Here is a 14444-nt window from a genome sequence, read left to right as displayed (position 1 = left end):
AGGTGAAAGAATAACATTCGCACAGAGACTCGGGAAGTGATGGTTACACACTGGTGACGTGGGGAGCTGAGGGCCTGGGTCGAGTGCCTGAGCGTTTAAGGGAAAGGAAGTCCTGCAGATGAGCTTATTGTAATAGTAATAAATCAGAACTACTGTCATCAGTCACGGGCTGACGTTCCCTCGGCTACATACACACGTCCGCTCTCTGGCCTAATTTACTGCTCTGCTGAAAGCTGAACTGGAAGTTCAACTCCATTATGTTGAATGGAAGAACCTGTTCAGCAGATCCGTTTATAAAAGTAAATCCTCCTCTTGTCTGATTTCGTAAAACAAACACATTTTAATCTATTTTTAAAATGCTGTGAACAGTGGGAAATAAAGTCCACACTTACCTAAATTACACCTCTCACTGAACACACAGTGGTGTCAAACGTATTTTTTTTGTTCATATTGCTTATGATTATGAAATGAGGCAAAAGTATGTCTTATTGCAGCGAAAGCATGTGAAGAGTTATGCTGAAAATACAAAGCTTCAAAAGTCTGTGGTTAGTCTGATAATTGGATTTCATTTCATTTGGTCCATGACTGTATGTAACAGTGCTATATGAATGAACATTTCATCAATGGAGAGAAATTACCCATATGAAAACAAGATTGTTTGAAATGGTAAAACTGGGTCACAAAACCCTCTGAATACTCCTCAGATAGTGCTGTATCCACTGATTCAACCATGGTTCACTTGATTCAGTTCTTCATTTGCCTTCAGCTCATTAAGTCTAATAAGGGCTTTTCTTTGATGAATTCAGATGATTTGTTTTTTTGGACTGTCGCCCCCATCCCGCCATTTCAGAGCAGCCAGCCACCAGCACTTATAGTTTGCCGCAGACAAGCAGCGCTGAAATGACGAGCACCCGCAGTCATAGGTAGGACCACCAGTTTGTCTCCACCACAAGACCTGCAGATATTACACTGCGTGCATCCTTGCCGCAGACAGTCTATTGCCCAGGCAAGTGATTTCACCCCAAATTGGCCTTTCTGTTTATTCAACAGCCCAGATTGATATGCTTGTTCTAGTATCTAGTACTCCAAAGTGTCTCGTCATGTTTCTCCTTTATAGGTTTCCAGAATTCCTCATCATCCAGGAATACTCCATACCGTACTTCCATACCATTGAGCAGTTGTTGTACTGGCCTGTAGAAGACTTCTGGAGCTGAGGACATCCCAGAAAAAGACAGACGACGAAATTTATATCCACTGAACGGCATGTTAAATGTGCATAAATCTGAACTTTCCTCATTCAGCACATTCTGGTAAAACCCTGACAAAGCATCCATTTTGGAAAAGTAGCGTGGTCCTGTCAGTGCACTTGTGATGTTTGTTTTGGTTGGAAGTTTGAAATGTTCTCTTTTAATCCACTTGTTCTGGTCTCTGGGGTTAATACACAGACTGAAGTCTCCCTTCCCCCCACAATTGCCAAACAGTTGATTCACTCTTTAGGTTTCTTGACTTTCTCCACTACCTGTTATCCCACTAGGGATATCAGCATTGCATTCAGTCTCTCTTTCAGGGCAATACGCACCTTCCCTGCTGGGTCAGCAGCTATCTCCCCTGCTCCTCACAACTCCGTGGAGCTTCCATAGGCCTATCCCCAGAGCTCCCCACAACTCCGTGGAGCTTCCATAGGCCTATCCTCAGAGCTCCCCACAACTCCGTGGAGCTTCCATAGGCCTATCCCCAGAGCTCAGCAACAACTCTGTGGAGCTTCCATAGGCCTATCCTCAGAGCTCCCTACAACTCTGTGGAGCTTCCACAGGCCTATCTCCACTGCTCCTCATAACTCTGTGGAGCTTCTATAGGTCTATCCCGAGAGCACCCCACAACTCTGTGGAGCTTCCATAGGCCTATCCCCAGAGCTCCCCACAACTCCGTGGAGCTTCCATAAGCCTATCCCCAGAGCTCCCCACAACTCCGTGGAGCTTCCATAGGCCTATCCCCAGAGCACCCCACAACTCTGTGGAGCTTCCACAGGCCTATCCCCAGAGCTCCCCACAACTCTGTGGAGCTCTCCTAAATTCCAAGACTCCCAGAAGGCCTAGGAATGCTGTTATCGCCATAGAAACTTGTCTCAACAGATAAAGTCACTATCCACAGCAAATATGTGTTCAGCTGAGTGGGAATTAGCACCATGGAGGAGTTTGTTATGTGTGGATATGACTCCCTTTGCATTGCACTTATTGAAGGTATCGCTCACGCTCCTAAAACGGCAAGTGTCCTTAAAGAGGAAGTAGCAGGCTAAGTAAATGAGATGTACGGTTCATCCTGAACTGTAACTAGAAAGGGTAGAACCTGAGCCCACATCAGATGATGTAAAACATCTCATATTTCATATTTTTAAATGTTTTTGTTATTTAAAAAAATAAGTTAGCTTTACACAATGTAGTTAAGTATATGTACAACCTTGTAAATATTCATTTAAAACAGAAAATAATTACATAAACTTTACTTACTGATTCTGTGAATGCTCAGGTTTACAGATAAGGTGGGGGAATGGGGTTCCAACCTTGACTAGATTTTTCAGGTCAACCCCCAGTTTCTGCCTCTACTACATGACCTGGCAAGCTATTCCATGCAGTGACTACTCTGTGTGAAAAAACACTTCCTAACATCTGTGCGGAATTGACCTTTTGCTAATTTCCATTTATGCCCCCTCGTTCTACTAACAGAACACAACCTGAAGAATCTCCTGAAGTTCACTGTAGTTCATCCCTTTTATAAAGTAAAAAGTCTCAATAAAATCACCTCCATGTCTCTTTTTACTAAGCTTCAAGAGATTAAGCATCTTAAGACTTTCCTCATAATTTTTATCATTCATACAAGGAATCAATTTGGTTGCCCTTCTTTGAACATTTTCCAGAGCTTCTATATCTTTCTTGTGGTACGGTCCCCAAGACCGCCCAATACACTCTAAGTGTGGCCTGACAAAGGTGTAGAAGTATAACTTCCTTGGATTTACCCTCAATACTTTCACTTATATATCCCAGCATCCTGTTTAAATAGATGGAGAGCAATTATCTCTTCAAGAACTATTAACAACTTGTTATAGTTGAGCATTTATGGTTAGAACAAAGACAGAACACACAATCCCCCACCCCCAAGAGACTGAATTACAATATCCCAACTCTCCTGAGCACATCTACCTAGCCCTTACACGATTAGGTGTACCTTATTTTTCTGTGGTTATTTGCTTTTGTTCCTTTAATGTAGTTCAGTACTCATTAGGGTAGTTTTGTTCCTGTTTGAGGTAACGTAGTTCAATGTTCTCTTGGGTAGTGGACGAGCTGTAAATCGAGTCTGTGCTTTTTGCTGGTGTTGCATTTCCAGTGGCTTGGGATGAGATTGTCTGCTAGACAGCAGTAAAGAATCCCTGCTATAGGGCAATAGAGACAGGAAGCACAGAGGGAGGTATAGAGTAGCACTGCAAACAGAAACAAGAGTGTGGTTCTTAGCAGAGGATCAGAGAAGGAGAGAGTCGTGTTTACTCTGCTCTGAACAGAAGAAGGTGAAGACTGGTGTCTGAGTTTGTCTGCAGGGTTTTTGAAAGTGAGCATTTACAAAGACTAAAACTGATGCTGCCCTCTAGTGTTATGTTCTTGCCCTGTTCTTGTGTCTGTATGTATGTGTGTGTGTGTGTAAGAACAGAGCCTTAGGAATGACAGCAGTGAGACACACCTTAGGTTTCAAATATTATTATTCAGGGCATTTTTCCCCTCATTTTTTTTTTTTACAGTAACTTGGAAATTATTATTCTTCAAACAATAATATGATTACATCATCTGTCTGCATTTTTTCCAGAGAAAACAGTAACATACCGCAGTAAACAATACTGATCTTTTCATTAATACAATATCGTTCACACTTAGATTAAACTGTATTTACAATCCTGTTACTATGCGAATGAATGATTTCTCTCAGGTTAGCAGTGAGTTCAGCACCCATTAATAACATCTTGTGCCTTTGAGACAAATGTTCTTTGGGCATTTGGAAGCTAAAGTTTTTCAGTTTTTACAAAAAAAAATGAATTATTTATATACAGTACACACTTAAACTTTATTATATTTTTTATTTCACACAGACAAAAAAGTGGTCATTCAACGCTGTTCATACCAACAACCGGGCACGTTCTGGGAGAGAAGGTCGACTTAACTGAGCCTTGGGCCAGCTTACCAGAATTTCAGAGCAGACGGGTCAGGTGTTTTAAACAATATACACGTGATGAAGTGGTGAAGCCAAGCCAGAAACTGGAGTCTTATCATAACGAATGAGCATATCATAACGAATCTATCAATTTTGCAAGCTTAGCCTTATTTTGAAGTGGTGCAGTCACAACGTCAGGAACAAAAAAAATCCATGTTTATGGTTCCTGTCCAAGAATGCTGTTACCATGGAAACTAGATCAAAGTCCTGTGCTACCAGCGCTCGGAGAAAAGGTCATTTCTCAAGAAGCAAATTCTTTGGCAATTTTGTAAACAGGACAAATGAGATGTTGAAGTGGTGCTAAAGTGCATCTCGAATTTCCATTCATCAGTTGACGTTAAATCCTGCAGTGGGGAAAAGACAAACAAAACTACTAATTGAATTGTTGTGCAATGAAAAGTGTGTCAAAACCACACCAGTAAGTTGATTCTACCACCGGTTCCCCTCTGTGAACAGGAATAGAGTAGCATTAAACCCCCAGAAATCTGATAGCCAAAAAAAAAAGTCTACTTGAGAAGCGTGTTCCTCCAAACCCGTCCGTGGTTCTGGTTTCTTAGCGGTTCAGTGGTCCTGGTCTTTCCCAGAAAAGCCTTGTCCTGCACGGCTAAAAACAAAAGGAGCTGACTACCAGACGACTTTCCAGGTCTCTGGATTTCAGACACGACAGCGAGCAGCTACCCAGAAAGATAAATCGGAGAAAGGAAAAGATCTTACATGGCTGCAAACAGATAAACTGCGGCCTTGGGCATCTAACCCGCCAGCGAGACGTTTTGGAGAAACAGCCCACCCCACAAACACAGCTCTCCCCCAGGACCAAGTCCACAGAGAGCCGAGCTGGGACCGCAGCACTGACATGGCTCTCCCCCAGGACCGCAGCACTGACACGGCTCTCCCCCAGGACCGCAGCACTGACACGGGATGTTTAGAAGCTCAGTTTCCTTCACTATACAAAAAAAAAAAAAGAGATAAAAATATAATGGTCCCTCTTGCCGTGGGTTTAAAGGGGGAGTCCGAGGGATGGATTCTGAAATGAGGGCAGAACCATGCATCGTATTTACACAGGAGGGAAATAAATGAAGTCCAGGCAGGGGAACTGGAGCTCACATTCCTCCAGAAGGCATGACCCCATGGAGAACCCAACCAAATAGCGCTGTCCTTCTCTTCCCATAAAAATAACTACATCTACGGGGTAGAAAATTCTCCAGCGGTGTCCATGTACAGCCATTTACATCTAAGGCCATTTCATTAGGTACTGAATAAAGAAAGGAATAGTCGGTGAGCGTTTTGGGGCGTGAGTGAGACGGCGAGATCCGAGGCCTCTTCCACGCGGTCCCAGAGCACCGCCTGCACACTCAGCAGTGCTGCCACACCCCATCCCTCTTTAACATCCACAGTCAACGTGCCTGTTCAGTGTCCCCGTCAATGATGTGTCCACGTCAACTCGTTGGCAAGTGACAAGAGTCTGTTTGGCCTCTATGTTCCAATTAAATACTAAATCAATCGGACAGTTGCCTTGAAGAACTGGTGAGGTTAAGGTGGTCTTTTTCATGGGTGACTCAGATGGAGCTTTGTTGGTGGTTCCTCACACCATAAAACTGAAATCTTTTAGCTCCCCAGTCCTGTGCTGCTCCTGTTCTCACTCTTACCACGCCCTCTAGTTATTGCTCAGGAACGTCCGTGCATTTAAGTTAGTATCTTCCTGTGTTGTGGTGTCACTAAATGTTCTCTCTTTCTATTGGCTGGACATTTCTGTAGGCTGGCATTTCTATCGGCTGGATCCTGTGTATCTGTGTTCTTGCTAGCTGATACTGCAGGGTGGAGTTCAATATGTGCCCCATACATGTGCGATGAACGTGGAGTGGAGTCCCAACACCTCCACTAGGGGTGTGTTTGTTTAGCATTAGCACCTCGTCATGCAGACCCGCAGGATACCCTGTTCTCCGCAGCTGAGCCAGACTGCTTCAGGAAATTTCCCTCAGGAAGAGGCGCATTTCATGGGAAACATTAAAATGGGCCGGTCTACTCCGTCACTCCATTTCAGCCATGGGATTCAGGCTGGGACTGGCATGGCTAGCAGCACGGCTAGCAACATGGCTAGCAGCACGGCTAGCAGCACGGCTAGCAGCACGGCTAGCAGCATGGCTAACAACTCGGCTGGCAGCATGGGTAGCACTCAAAACTTTCAGGGAAAAAGACTCGACACAACCTCTCCGCTAACAGGTAGATTTTATCTCTGTAGAAGCCTATTGTGATGTTGCAGCTATTAATACAAACATTTTGACATTGTTACATTTTTCTAAGTGCTATAAGTGCCTACTTCCACTCCCCTCTAGTGCAGGACAGCTGACTGAAAGACTGCAGAAACCTTAGTGAAGAATTCCAAAAAAGCTTGTAAACTGGCGCAAACTCAAGCGTGTTAACATCATATTTGGATGCCAAAGTTGATTGATATATTTGTGAAAATCCCAATTATATTTTTGGTCCTCAAACTTTAGCATGTGCACCTATGAGAGACAGTACAGGTGACTGAGGTGAACATTTGTGATAAAGAGTGCAAAATTAAACTGGTGAAGCTCCCTTAGTTTTAACCAGGTAAGAAATCAAGATGGCGGAGCAAATCCCACTGCCTGCTGTAGGGACATCTCACCACAGTGCGACATAGTGCCCAGAATACCTCCAGCTGCAGCAGATTAACAGTTTGATGACGACTCATTAACAGTGTGCAGTGCTCTTATAGCCATGTGACAGGTGACAGGTGACAGGTGGAACTGGGGTCCTCAGCAAACCAGTCTGGAACAGTCAATTACCACTTTCGCTCGAACAACCCGGCCCCCAAAAACAGGGGGTGAAACGAGGCCACTCCAGGGGGCGCTGGTCACCCCCCCCAGGGTCTATAGTAAGCCACAGACACGCCAAAGCCCCGCCACGCCCTCCCCGGGGGCGTCACGGAGACCGCACGGCGTGCACGCGGACTCGTACGGTCCATGGGGTCCGCTGGCAGCTCACTGATCCCCAGGAACAAAAATACACCTTCTCCAGGGTGCAACAAAAACACCCACCACCAGGGGGAACCCTTCACGAACCCTCCACGAAGGATTTAGTCTCAAATTTGGGAATTTGTTCCCTCTTCTTTAATATCCGGTGTGTGTGGGCCCTGCGGGACCCCTCCCTCAGGTGTCAGGGTCGGTGTGAGGGTGGATGGGGGGGGGGGACCTGGCCTTTATTTGACTTCCAAAATGGAGGGGTTGGATTCCATGATGGCGACGATGATGCGGTCGATGTAGTCCTGCAGTCTGTAGTTGATCTCCTCTTGCTTGTGAATGGCCTCCATCAGCTTAGAAAGCAAAAACACAAGAATTCCCCCTTAAATAAGGTACATGGTGATATTCTGTGTCTTTGTGGTACTGTAAAATATATAGTAGTGTATTTAGTGTAAAGTGTAAAAGCCCCCTTTATAACAGAACTGCTTTATAACACTCTAGCTTTTCTGCAACGAGAATCCATTAGAAAAAGTGAAAATTACTGTTCAGGTAACTGAAAGAGACCACTCTGTGAAAGAAGAGCTATTCTATTCTGATCACTGGTGAATGATCTGGGGCTAAAGGAGCTGGCTAATCTGTACAGGGACATAAGGCTTCCTCAATCTGAAAACTGACAGACTGCTTCTGTGACCATCACAGGATGACGAATGAAGGAGAGCCGGGCTCTGTGGTCACGTGACATCCCCACCTCGTCCCGCGACACGGAGTTGATCTCGGCGGCCAGCGACTCGGAGAAGGACGCGGCGAACAGGTTCTTGGCCCCCTGGATGCTGAGCGTGATGATCTGGCCGTTGAGCTCGTCGTTCTGCTCCTTCAGGCCACGGTTGTCCTGGGGGGGGGGGGGGGGGGGGGGGGGGGCACGAGAGGTTTTTTTCTTTTTAAATTCTCAAATCATTCAAAATAAAAGATCACTAAAGATTTCACAGGCTAGTGCTTTCAATGTGCACGACTTGCTGTCTTCACTTTACTCGCTGTCTGTTGAAAAGATGGCCAACTTTCAAAAAGGGTGCCGTGTGTGGAATGATTTTGAAAAGCTCAATGAAAATGCCGCTCGGTGCAAAATATGTGCTCCCAAAATCGGCTACCACACAGACATTTATAATGTTAGTTCACCCAGAGCATGGGGGAGTGAGCATGTTCCTCAGTGGCAGCACACAGACGAATGGATAGATGGTTATTCCCCGGGGCCAGACGGCAGCTGCAGGGAGGCCCCGCGGGGGCATACCTGTTTGAGGCAGTGGACCTTGCGGGGGGCGTACCTGTTTGAGGCGGCGAACCTCCTGCTCCAGCTCGGCCTCGCGGGTGCGGGTCTGGTACTCCTGCAGCCCGGCGCTGGTGGAGCGGCCGCTCCGCGTCTCCACCTCCAGCTTAAAGAGCTGCAGCAGCTCCAGCTGCTTCCTCAGGTCCTCTATCAGCTGCAGGAGGGAGGGACTGAGTGAGCCAACACACACACCACACACACACACACACTGCTCACACACACACACACACTCACACACTGCTCACACACACTGCTCACACACACTGCTCACACACACTGCTCACACACACACACTCACACACACACACACACACACACACACTGCTCACACACATACACACACACACACACACGCTCACACGCACACAACACACACTTCACACACACACACACAACATGTCACACCATACACACACACACACACACACATACATGCACGCACACAGACACACACACACGTACACACTCAGACAGACAGACATACAGACATGTACGCACACAGACACACACACTCACAGACAGACAGACAGACAGAGACAGAGACACACAAATGCACTCATAGCGCTCCATAAAACATTTTTCATCTGTGGTTTAGGTCACAACGATAGCAGGGCTAAACTGTAATGCAAGAACAGATTACAGAAAAGTTCCTGCAGTCCAGCTGTCTTTAAATACATTAGCATCTGAAAAATTCAACTGGTCTGCCCAGAATCAATGTCTGGAAAGTTCAGACTCTACAGTACAGCAGCTGGACTGTCTTGTGAAGCAATGATGTCATGAAAATGTCATCAATCTCTGTGCCTCCTCATTAGTAAAGACCAAAGGGCAGGGCCATCGTAATAAACAGCACATTCCTGACTCCGTTAACAATTTGAACGCATCGCCACCCATCCTACATCTAACCAACCTCGCCCCTCCAAGAGTAGCCCCATTTTGGCTCCTCCCACTGAGGTCACCTCTGAGTGACAGCTCTCACCACAGGACTTCCTAATTTCCCAGCATGGAAAAGGAAACAGCCTTAAGCACACTAGCAAACTGTTCAGCTCAGAGCTGGAATATGAGCTTCCCTGATTTATTTTCCTCAGTAATCAGGAAATGCTATTTGACAGGCTATTTGCTATTTGAATTAGAAGCAAAGGTCTGGGGCATTTCATTAGCACACACAACAAGATTATTTTCATTCTTCGATAGCTCAAAGGAGGAGACAATGTTCTGCAATGAATCTGAAAACTAGTGTCCCTAGAAACATTTAGTGTGTGATAATCACTATTTCCTGATTAATCAAGTAAAATTAGCCCATGCTCAGTAATGCTGTCCCTACAGACCTTCAGTGTGTGATAATCAGTATTTACTGATTAATTGGGTAGAATCACACTGAGGCACACATGCTAACCTCCTGTGTGTGATAATCAATATTTACTGATTAATCGGGTAGAATCACGCTGAGGCACACACGCTAACCTCCTGTGTGTGATAATCAGTATTTACTGATTAATCGGGTAGAATCACGCGGAGGCACGCACGCTAACCCCTGTGTGGGATAATCAGTATTTACTGATTAATCGGGTAGAATCACGCTGAGGCGCACACGCTAACCTTCTGTGTGTGAGATAATCAGTATTTACTGATTAATCGGGTATCATCACGCTGAGGCGCACACGCTAACCTCCTGTGTGTGATAATCAGTATTTACTGATTAATCGGGTAGAATCACGCTGAGGCGCACACGCTAACCTCCTGTGTGTGATAATCAGTATTTACTGATTAATCGGGTAGAATCACTCTGCGTCGCACACGCTAACCTCCTGTGTGTGAGATAATCAGTATTTACTGATTAATCGGGTAGAATCACGCTGAGGCGCACACGCTAACCTCCTGTGTGTGATAATCAGTATTTACTGATTAATCGGGTAGAATCACTCTGCGTCGCACATTCTAACCTCCTGTGTGCACTCCTTCTCCTTCTGGCTTTTGTGTCGCTCGTGGGACAGCTTGCCGGACACTTTCCGCTGCACCTCCAGCTCCTCGTTCAGCCTGTCCGTCAAGTTCTCTGTCTCGTCCTGCAGCTTCCTCTTCTCCTGTGGGGGGGGGGGGGGTTAGCTCTGTCAGACCTACAGGGAGATTAGATTCCCCTCCTATACTGCACCTGGATTTCTGCATTACAGAACCCCCTGCCACTCACCAGAGTCTGTTAAAAACAGACTATATATGCACTATAAATGACTAGCCTATTCATGTGATTGACAGGCAGCTGTATGAGTTATTTGATAACAGCTAAGTGTGTGTGAACCAACACTAAGCAGACTACCACCCTGCTCTGTGAAGGCTTTCGAAAATGGCACATTCGGTTCTCACTGGTTCATCTCCATCTGTATCCGCAACAGTTCAGATAGGGTCACTGCAAACACTATACAGTGTATACTCCATAACACTAACCCTGGATAGTACAGCATCATAAATCAGCATAAATCAGCTGCAAGCCCCAGTGTCCCATATAAACACATCGCATTAAAGATTAATATTTAAAGATGTAGCAGACGCTATGATCCAGAACTATTTAAAATAGCGTAAACATAAAGGTCTAAGCAACAAACAGCACAGCATTTATGTCAAATGTCAGCAGTAGTTGATGCATAATTTAACAACATAAAGTTAGATTCCACAATAAGAGGTGCAAGGGTGACATGGAGAACGCAGTATTATTAGGAAGCAGATTGGTTCGGGTAAATGTGTACATTTTCAGTCTGTGGTAGAAGATGGGCAGGGACTCTTCTGCCCTGACTGTAGTAAGGACATTTTACCACTGGGGGGCATATTAGAGAGGAGAGGTGATGGAGAGGAGGGCCAATTTAGGGAGGGGTGAGATTGTGTGGTGTAGCAGAGTGTGTATATGAAAGTGGAGTGTGTGTAGGAGAGCAGAGTGTGTGTAAGAGAGCAGTGTGTGTAGGAGAGCAGAGTGTGTGTAAGAGAGCAGTGAGTGTAGGAGAGCAGAGTGTGTGTAAGAGAGCAGTGTGTGTGTGTGTGTAGGAGAGCAGAGTGTGTGTGGTATAGCATAGTGTGTGTGCGGGAGAGTAGAGTGTGTGTGGTATAGCAGAGTGTGTGTGTGGGAGGGTGTGTGTGTGTGTAGGAGAGTGGAGTGTGTGTAGGAGAGCAGAGTGCGTGTAGGAGCGTAGAATGTGTGTGTGTGTGTGTGTGTGTGGGAGAGCAGAGTGTGTGTAGGAGAGTAGAGTGTGTGTGTGTGTGTGTGTGTGTGTGTGTAGGAGCGCAGAGTGCGTGTAGGAGCGTAGAGTGTGTGTGTGTGTGTGTGTGTGTGTGTGGGAGAGCAGAGTGCGTGTAGGAGCGTAGAATGTGTGTGTGTGTGTGTGTGGGAGAGCAGAGTGTGTGTAGGAGAGTAGAGTGTGTGTGTGTAGTATAGTACGTACTGACCTCCTCCATCCTCTCAATGCTGGCGTGCAGGCAGGACACACAGGACCGTAGCTCACAGTTCTCCTCGTCCAGCTGCTGGAGTCTGTAACAGCAGAGAAACAGCAGAGTCAAGCAACACCCTGTGGTAGCCACTACACCCCCCCCACCCCCCCAACACCCTGCTGTAGCCACTACATGCCCCACCCCCCCAACACCCCGCTGGACCCCCCCCCCCCAACACCCCGCTGCACCCCCACACCCTGCTGTAGCCACTACCCCCCACCCCCCAACACCTCGCTGACCACCCCCCCCAACACCCGCTGTACCCAACACCCCACCCCCCCACAACACCCCGCTGCACCCCCCACCCCCAACACCCCGCTGCACCACCCTGACCACAGCCTCGGAGCCTCTAAGTTCTCTTACACGATATGTGGCTCCAGATACAATCTTCTGCTGAACTCATATCACATAATTCAAGAACCTAACAGGAACATTTATTCTGGGTAGTTTGTGGCTGACACCCTGGTATTGTTAGATACTTGTAGTGAAATGGTATCTCTAGCATAAAGCAGCACTTGTGAGTGCTGTACAGAAACTGTTTCTCATTGTTTCTCAGTTGTGTGAATATTATCATTCATAAACTGCTTCTGCCGTCACAGAAAGAGAACAGGATTGGGGCAGCAGTGTAGTATAATGGGTAAGGAGCTGGCTTTGTAACCTAATGGTCATAGGTTTGTTTCTCAGCTAAGACACTGCCATTGTACCCTTGGGCAAGGTGCCTAACCTGCATTGCTTCAGTATATATCCAGCTGAATAAATGGATGCGATGTAACGTAAATAGCTGTGTAAGTCTCTCTGGATAAGAGTGTCTGTTAAATGCCAGTAATGTAATGTAATGGATTCATACTGAAGTACTGAAAGCCACCACAAGGTGGCAGGGACGATCCATGGTTCTGCCCCAGGCTTTTAGGCTCTTATCCAGAGCAGTTTACACAGATCACTTTACGTATAATCCAGTTATACAGCTGCACATTTAATGAAGCAGTTAAGCACCTTGCTTAAGAGTACAACAGCAGTGCCCCACCTGGGAATCGAACCCACAACCTGGGAATCACGATCCCCGTTCCCTAAGCATTATGCTACGTTTGGCAATACGGCAGGTAAAGTTACAGGGATGAGACAGTTGTACTGTAAGCTTGGTTTCCTGCTGCAATAAAGTAAAAAACTGAAGGTATTTCCCTGGCATCCTTCAATCGGGTCAGGAAATGAAGAACAAAAAAAACTATATCCTGGTTCCCGGCACTGAATCCTGTTTGTCCAACAGGCACTGCGGAGCTGTCTGAAGCATGTGAGTCTAATGTACTCACTGTCAGACGAGTCCCTGTAACGTACTCACTGTCAGACGAGTCCCTGTAATGTACTCACTGTCAGACGAGTCCCTGTATTGTGCTCACTGTGAGACCAGTCCCATATATTAGGCCTGTGTTAGCTCAGTCTGCCTCTACACCCAAGGCAATGTCTGCATCCAGTACAAAAATGAACTCACTCATCCCCTACCACCGTTTCTAAATTCATATCTCCATTCTTAATAGCTCCAGCCATCTTTAAACATCTTCTATATTACATTCTGTGTTTTTATTGTTTTTTTAATAGATATTGGCAGACTTGTTCTTACTGAGTGTAAGCATATACTGTATATCCTGTGCATGTTTACTACCGGAAACCCACCGACTAAACCATTCTCTAGATTCTCTCTCTCTAGAGACTCAGGAAAGGGAAGTTATAGGGAAGTTGTGACTCTTATACAGTGTGTATAGTGTTTTCCTGCATTCTGATTCCAATTTTAGCCCCACCTACACAAGATCAGGATCCATCCGATGTGGCGGGTGGTTAATTAGCAAAGCACATCTCCTGAGTGTGGTCAGACTGATCCCAGCCTGCGATTAGACTGATCCCAGCTTCTGGTCAGACTGATCCCACCCTGTGGTTAGACTGATCCCACCCTGCGGTCAGACTGATCCCACCCTGCGGTCAGACTGATCCCAGCCTGCGGTCAGACTGATCCCAGCCTGCGGTCAGACTGATCCCAGCCTGCGGTTAGACTGATCCCAGCTTGCGGTCAGACTGATCCCAGCCTGTGGTCAGACTGATCCCAGCCTACTAATCCCATCCTGTGGTCAGACTGATCCCAGCTTGTGGTCAGACTGGTCCCAGCCTACTAATCCCACCCTGCGGTCAGACTGATCCCAGCCCATGGTTAGACTAATCCCACCCTGCGGTCAGACTGATCCCAGCTGGACAGGTGTGGTTGCCGGGAGACACACGGAGGCTCACCTGGTTTGCAGGTTCTCCAGCTCCATGTCCCTCTCCCTCTCCAGCTTGCCCAGAGCCTCCTTCTGCTTGCCACCTTCAGACATGCCCAGGTCCTCTCTACATGCCGCGCCTCTGATTCTTCAAGCTGCTTCCCCAGAGTTGGCCCT

At 46.6% G+C, this 14444-nt stretch overlaps 1 protein-coding gene across 1 annotated transcript; it reads right to left on the bottom strand.

Moving 5' to 3' along the window:
* Positions 1-4100: 4100 nt before the first annotated feature.
* LOC135244051 (rab11 family-interacting protein 3-like) lies at positions 4101-14381 on the bottom strand. Its single transcript, XM_064316251.1, has 6 exons — positions 14299-14381; positions 11983-12064; positions 10497-10634; positions 8555-8710; positions 7984-8124; positions 4101-7588 (listed from the first exon to the last, which is right to left on the bottom strand). Exons 1-6 carry the CDS (start codon positions 14379-14381, stop codon positions 7475-7477), a joined length of 714 nt encoding a protein of 237 aa, XP_064172321.1. The 3' UTR covers positions 4101-7474.
* Positions 14382-14444: the final 63 nt, after the last annotated feature.

This window comes from Anguilla rostrata, chromosome 17 (assembly GCF_018555375.3).
Source record: "Anguilla rostrata isolate EN2019 chromosome 17, ASM1855537v3, whole genome shotgun sequence".
Lineage (NCBI taxonomy): Eukaryota > Metazoa > Chordata > Actinopteri > Anguilliformes > Anguillidae > Anguilla > Anguilla rostrata.
This window is presented reverse-complemented; position numbering and strand designations above follow the sequence as displayed.

What these genes read in the sequence shown, in the direction of transcription:
- LOC135244051 (XM_064316251.1), bottom strand. Translation starts at nt 14,381, where the DNA reads ATGTCTGAAGGTGGCAAGCAGAAGGAGGCTCTGGGCAAGCTGGAGAGG. An exon ending in GCATTGAGAGGATGGAGGAG is followed by an intron (nt 10,635 to 11,982) that starts GTCAGTACGTAC and finishes CCCCCCCCACAG; the next exon opens with GAGAAGAGGAAGCTGCAGGA. An exon ending in AGAAGGAGTGCACACAGGAG is followed by an intron (nt 8,711 to 10,496) that starts GTTAGAATGTGC and finishes TCCCTCCTGCAG; the next exon opens with CTGATAGAGGACCTGAGGAA.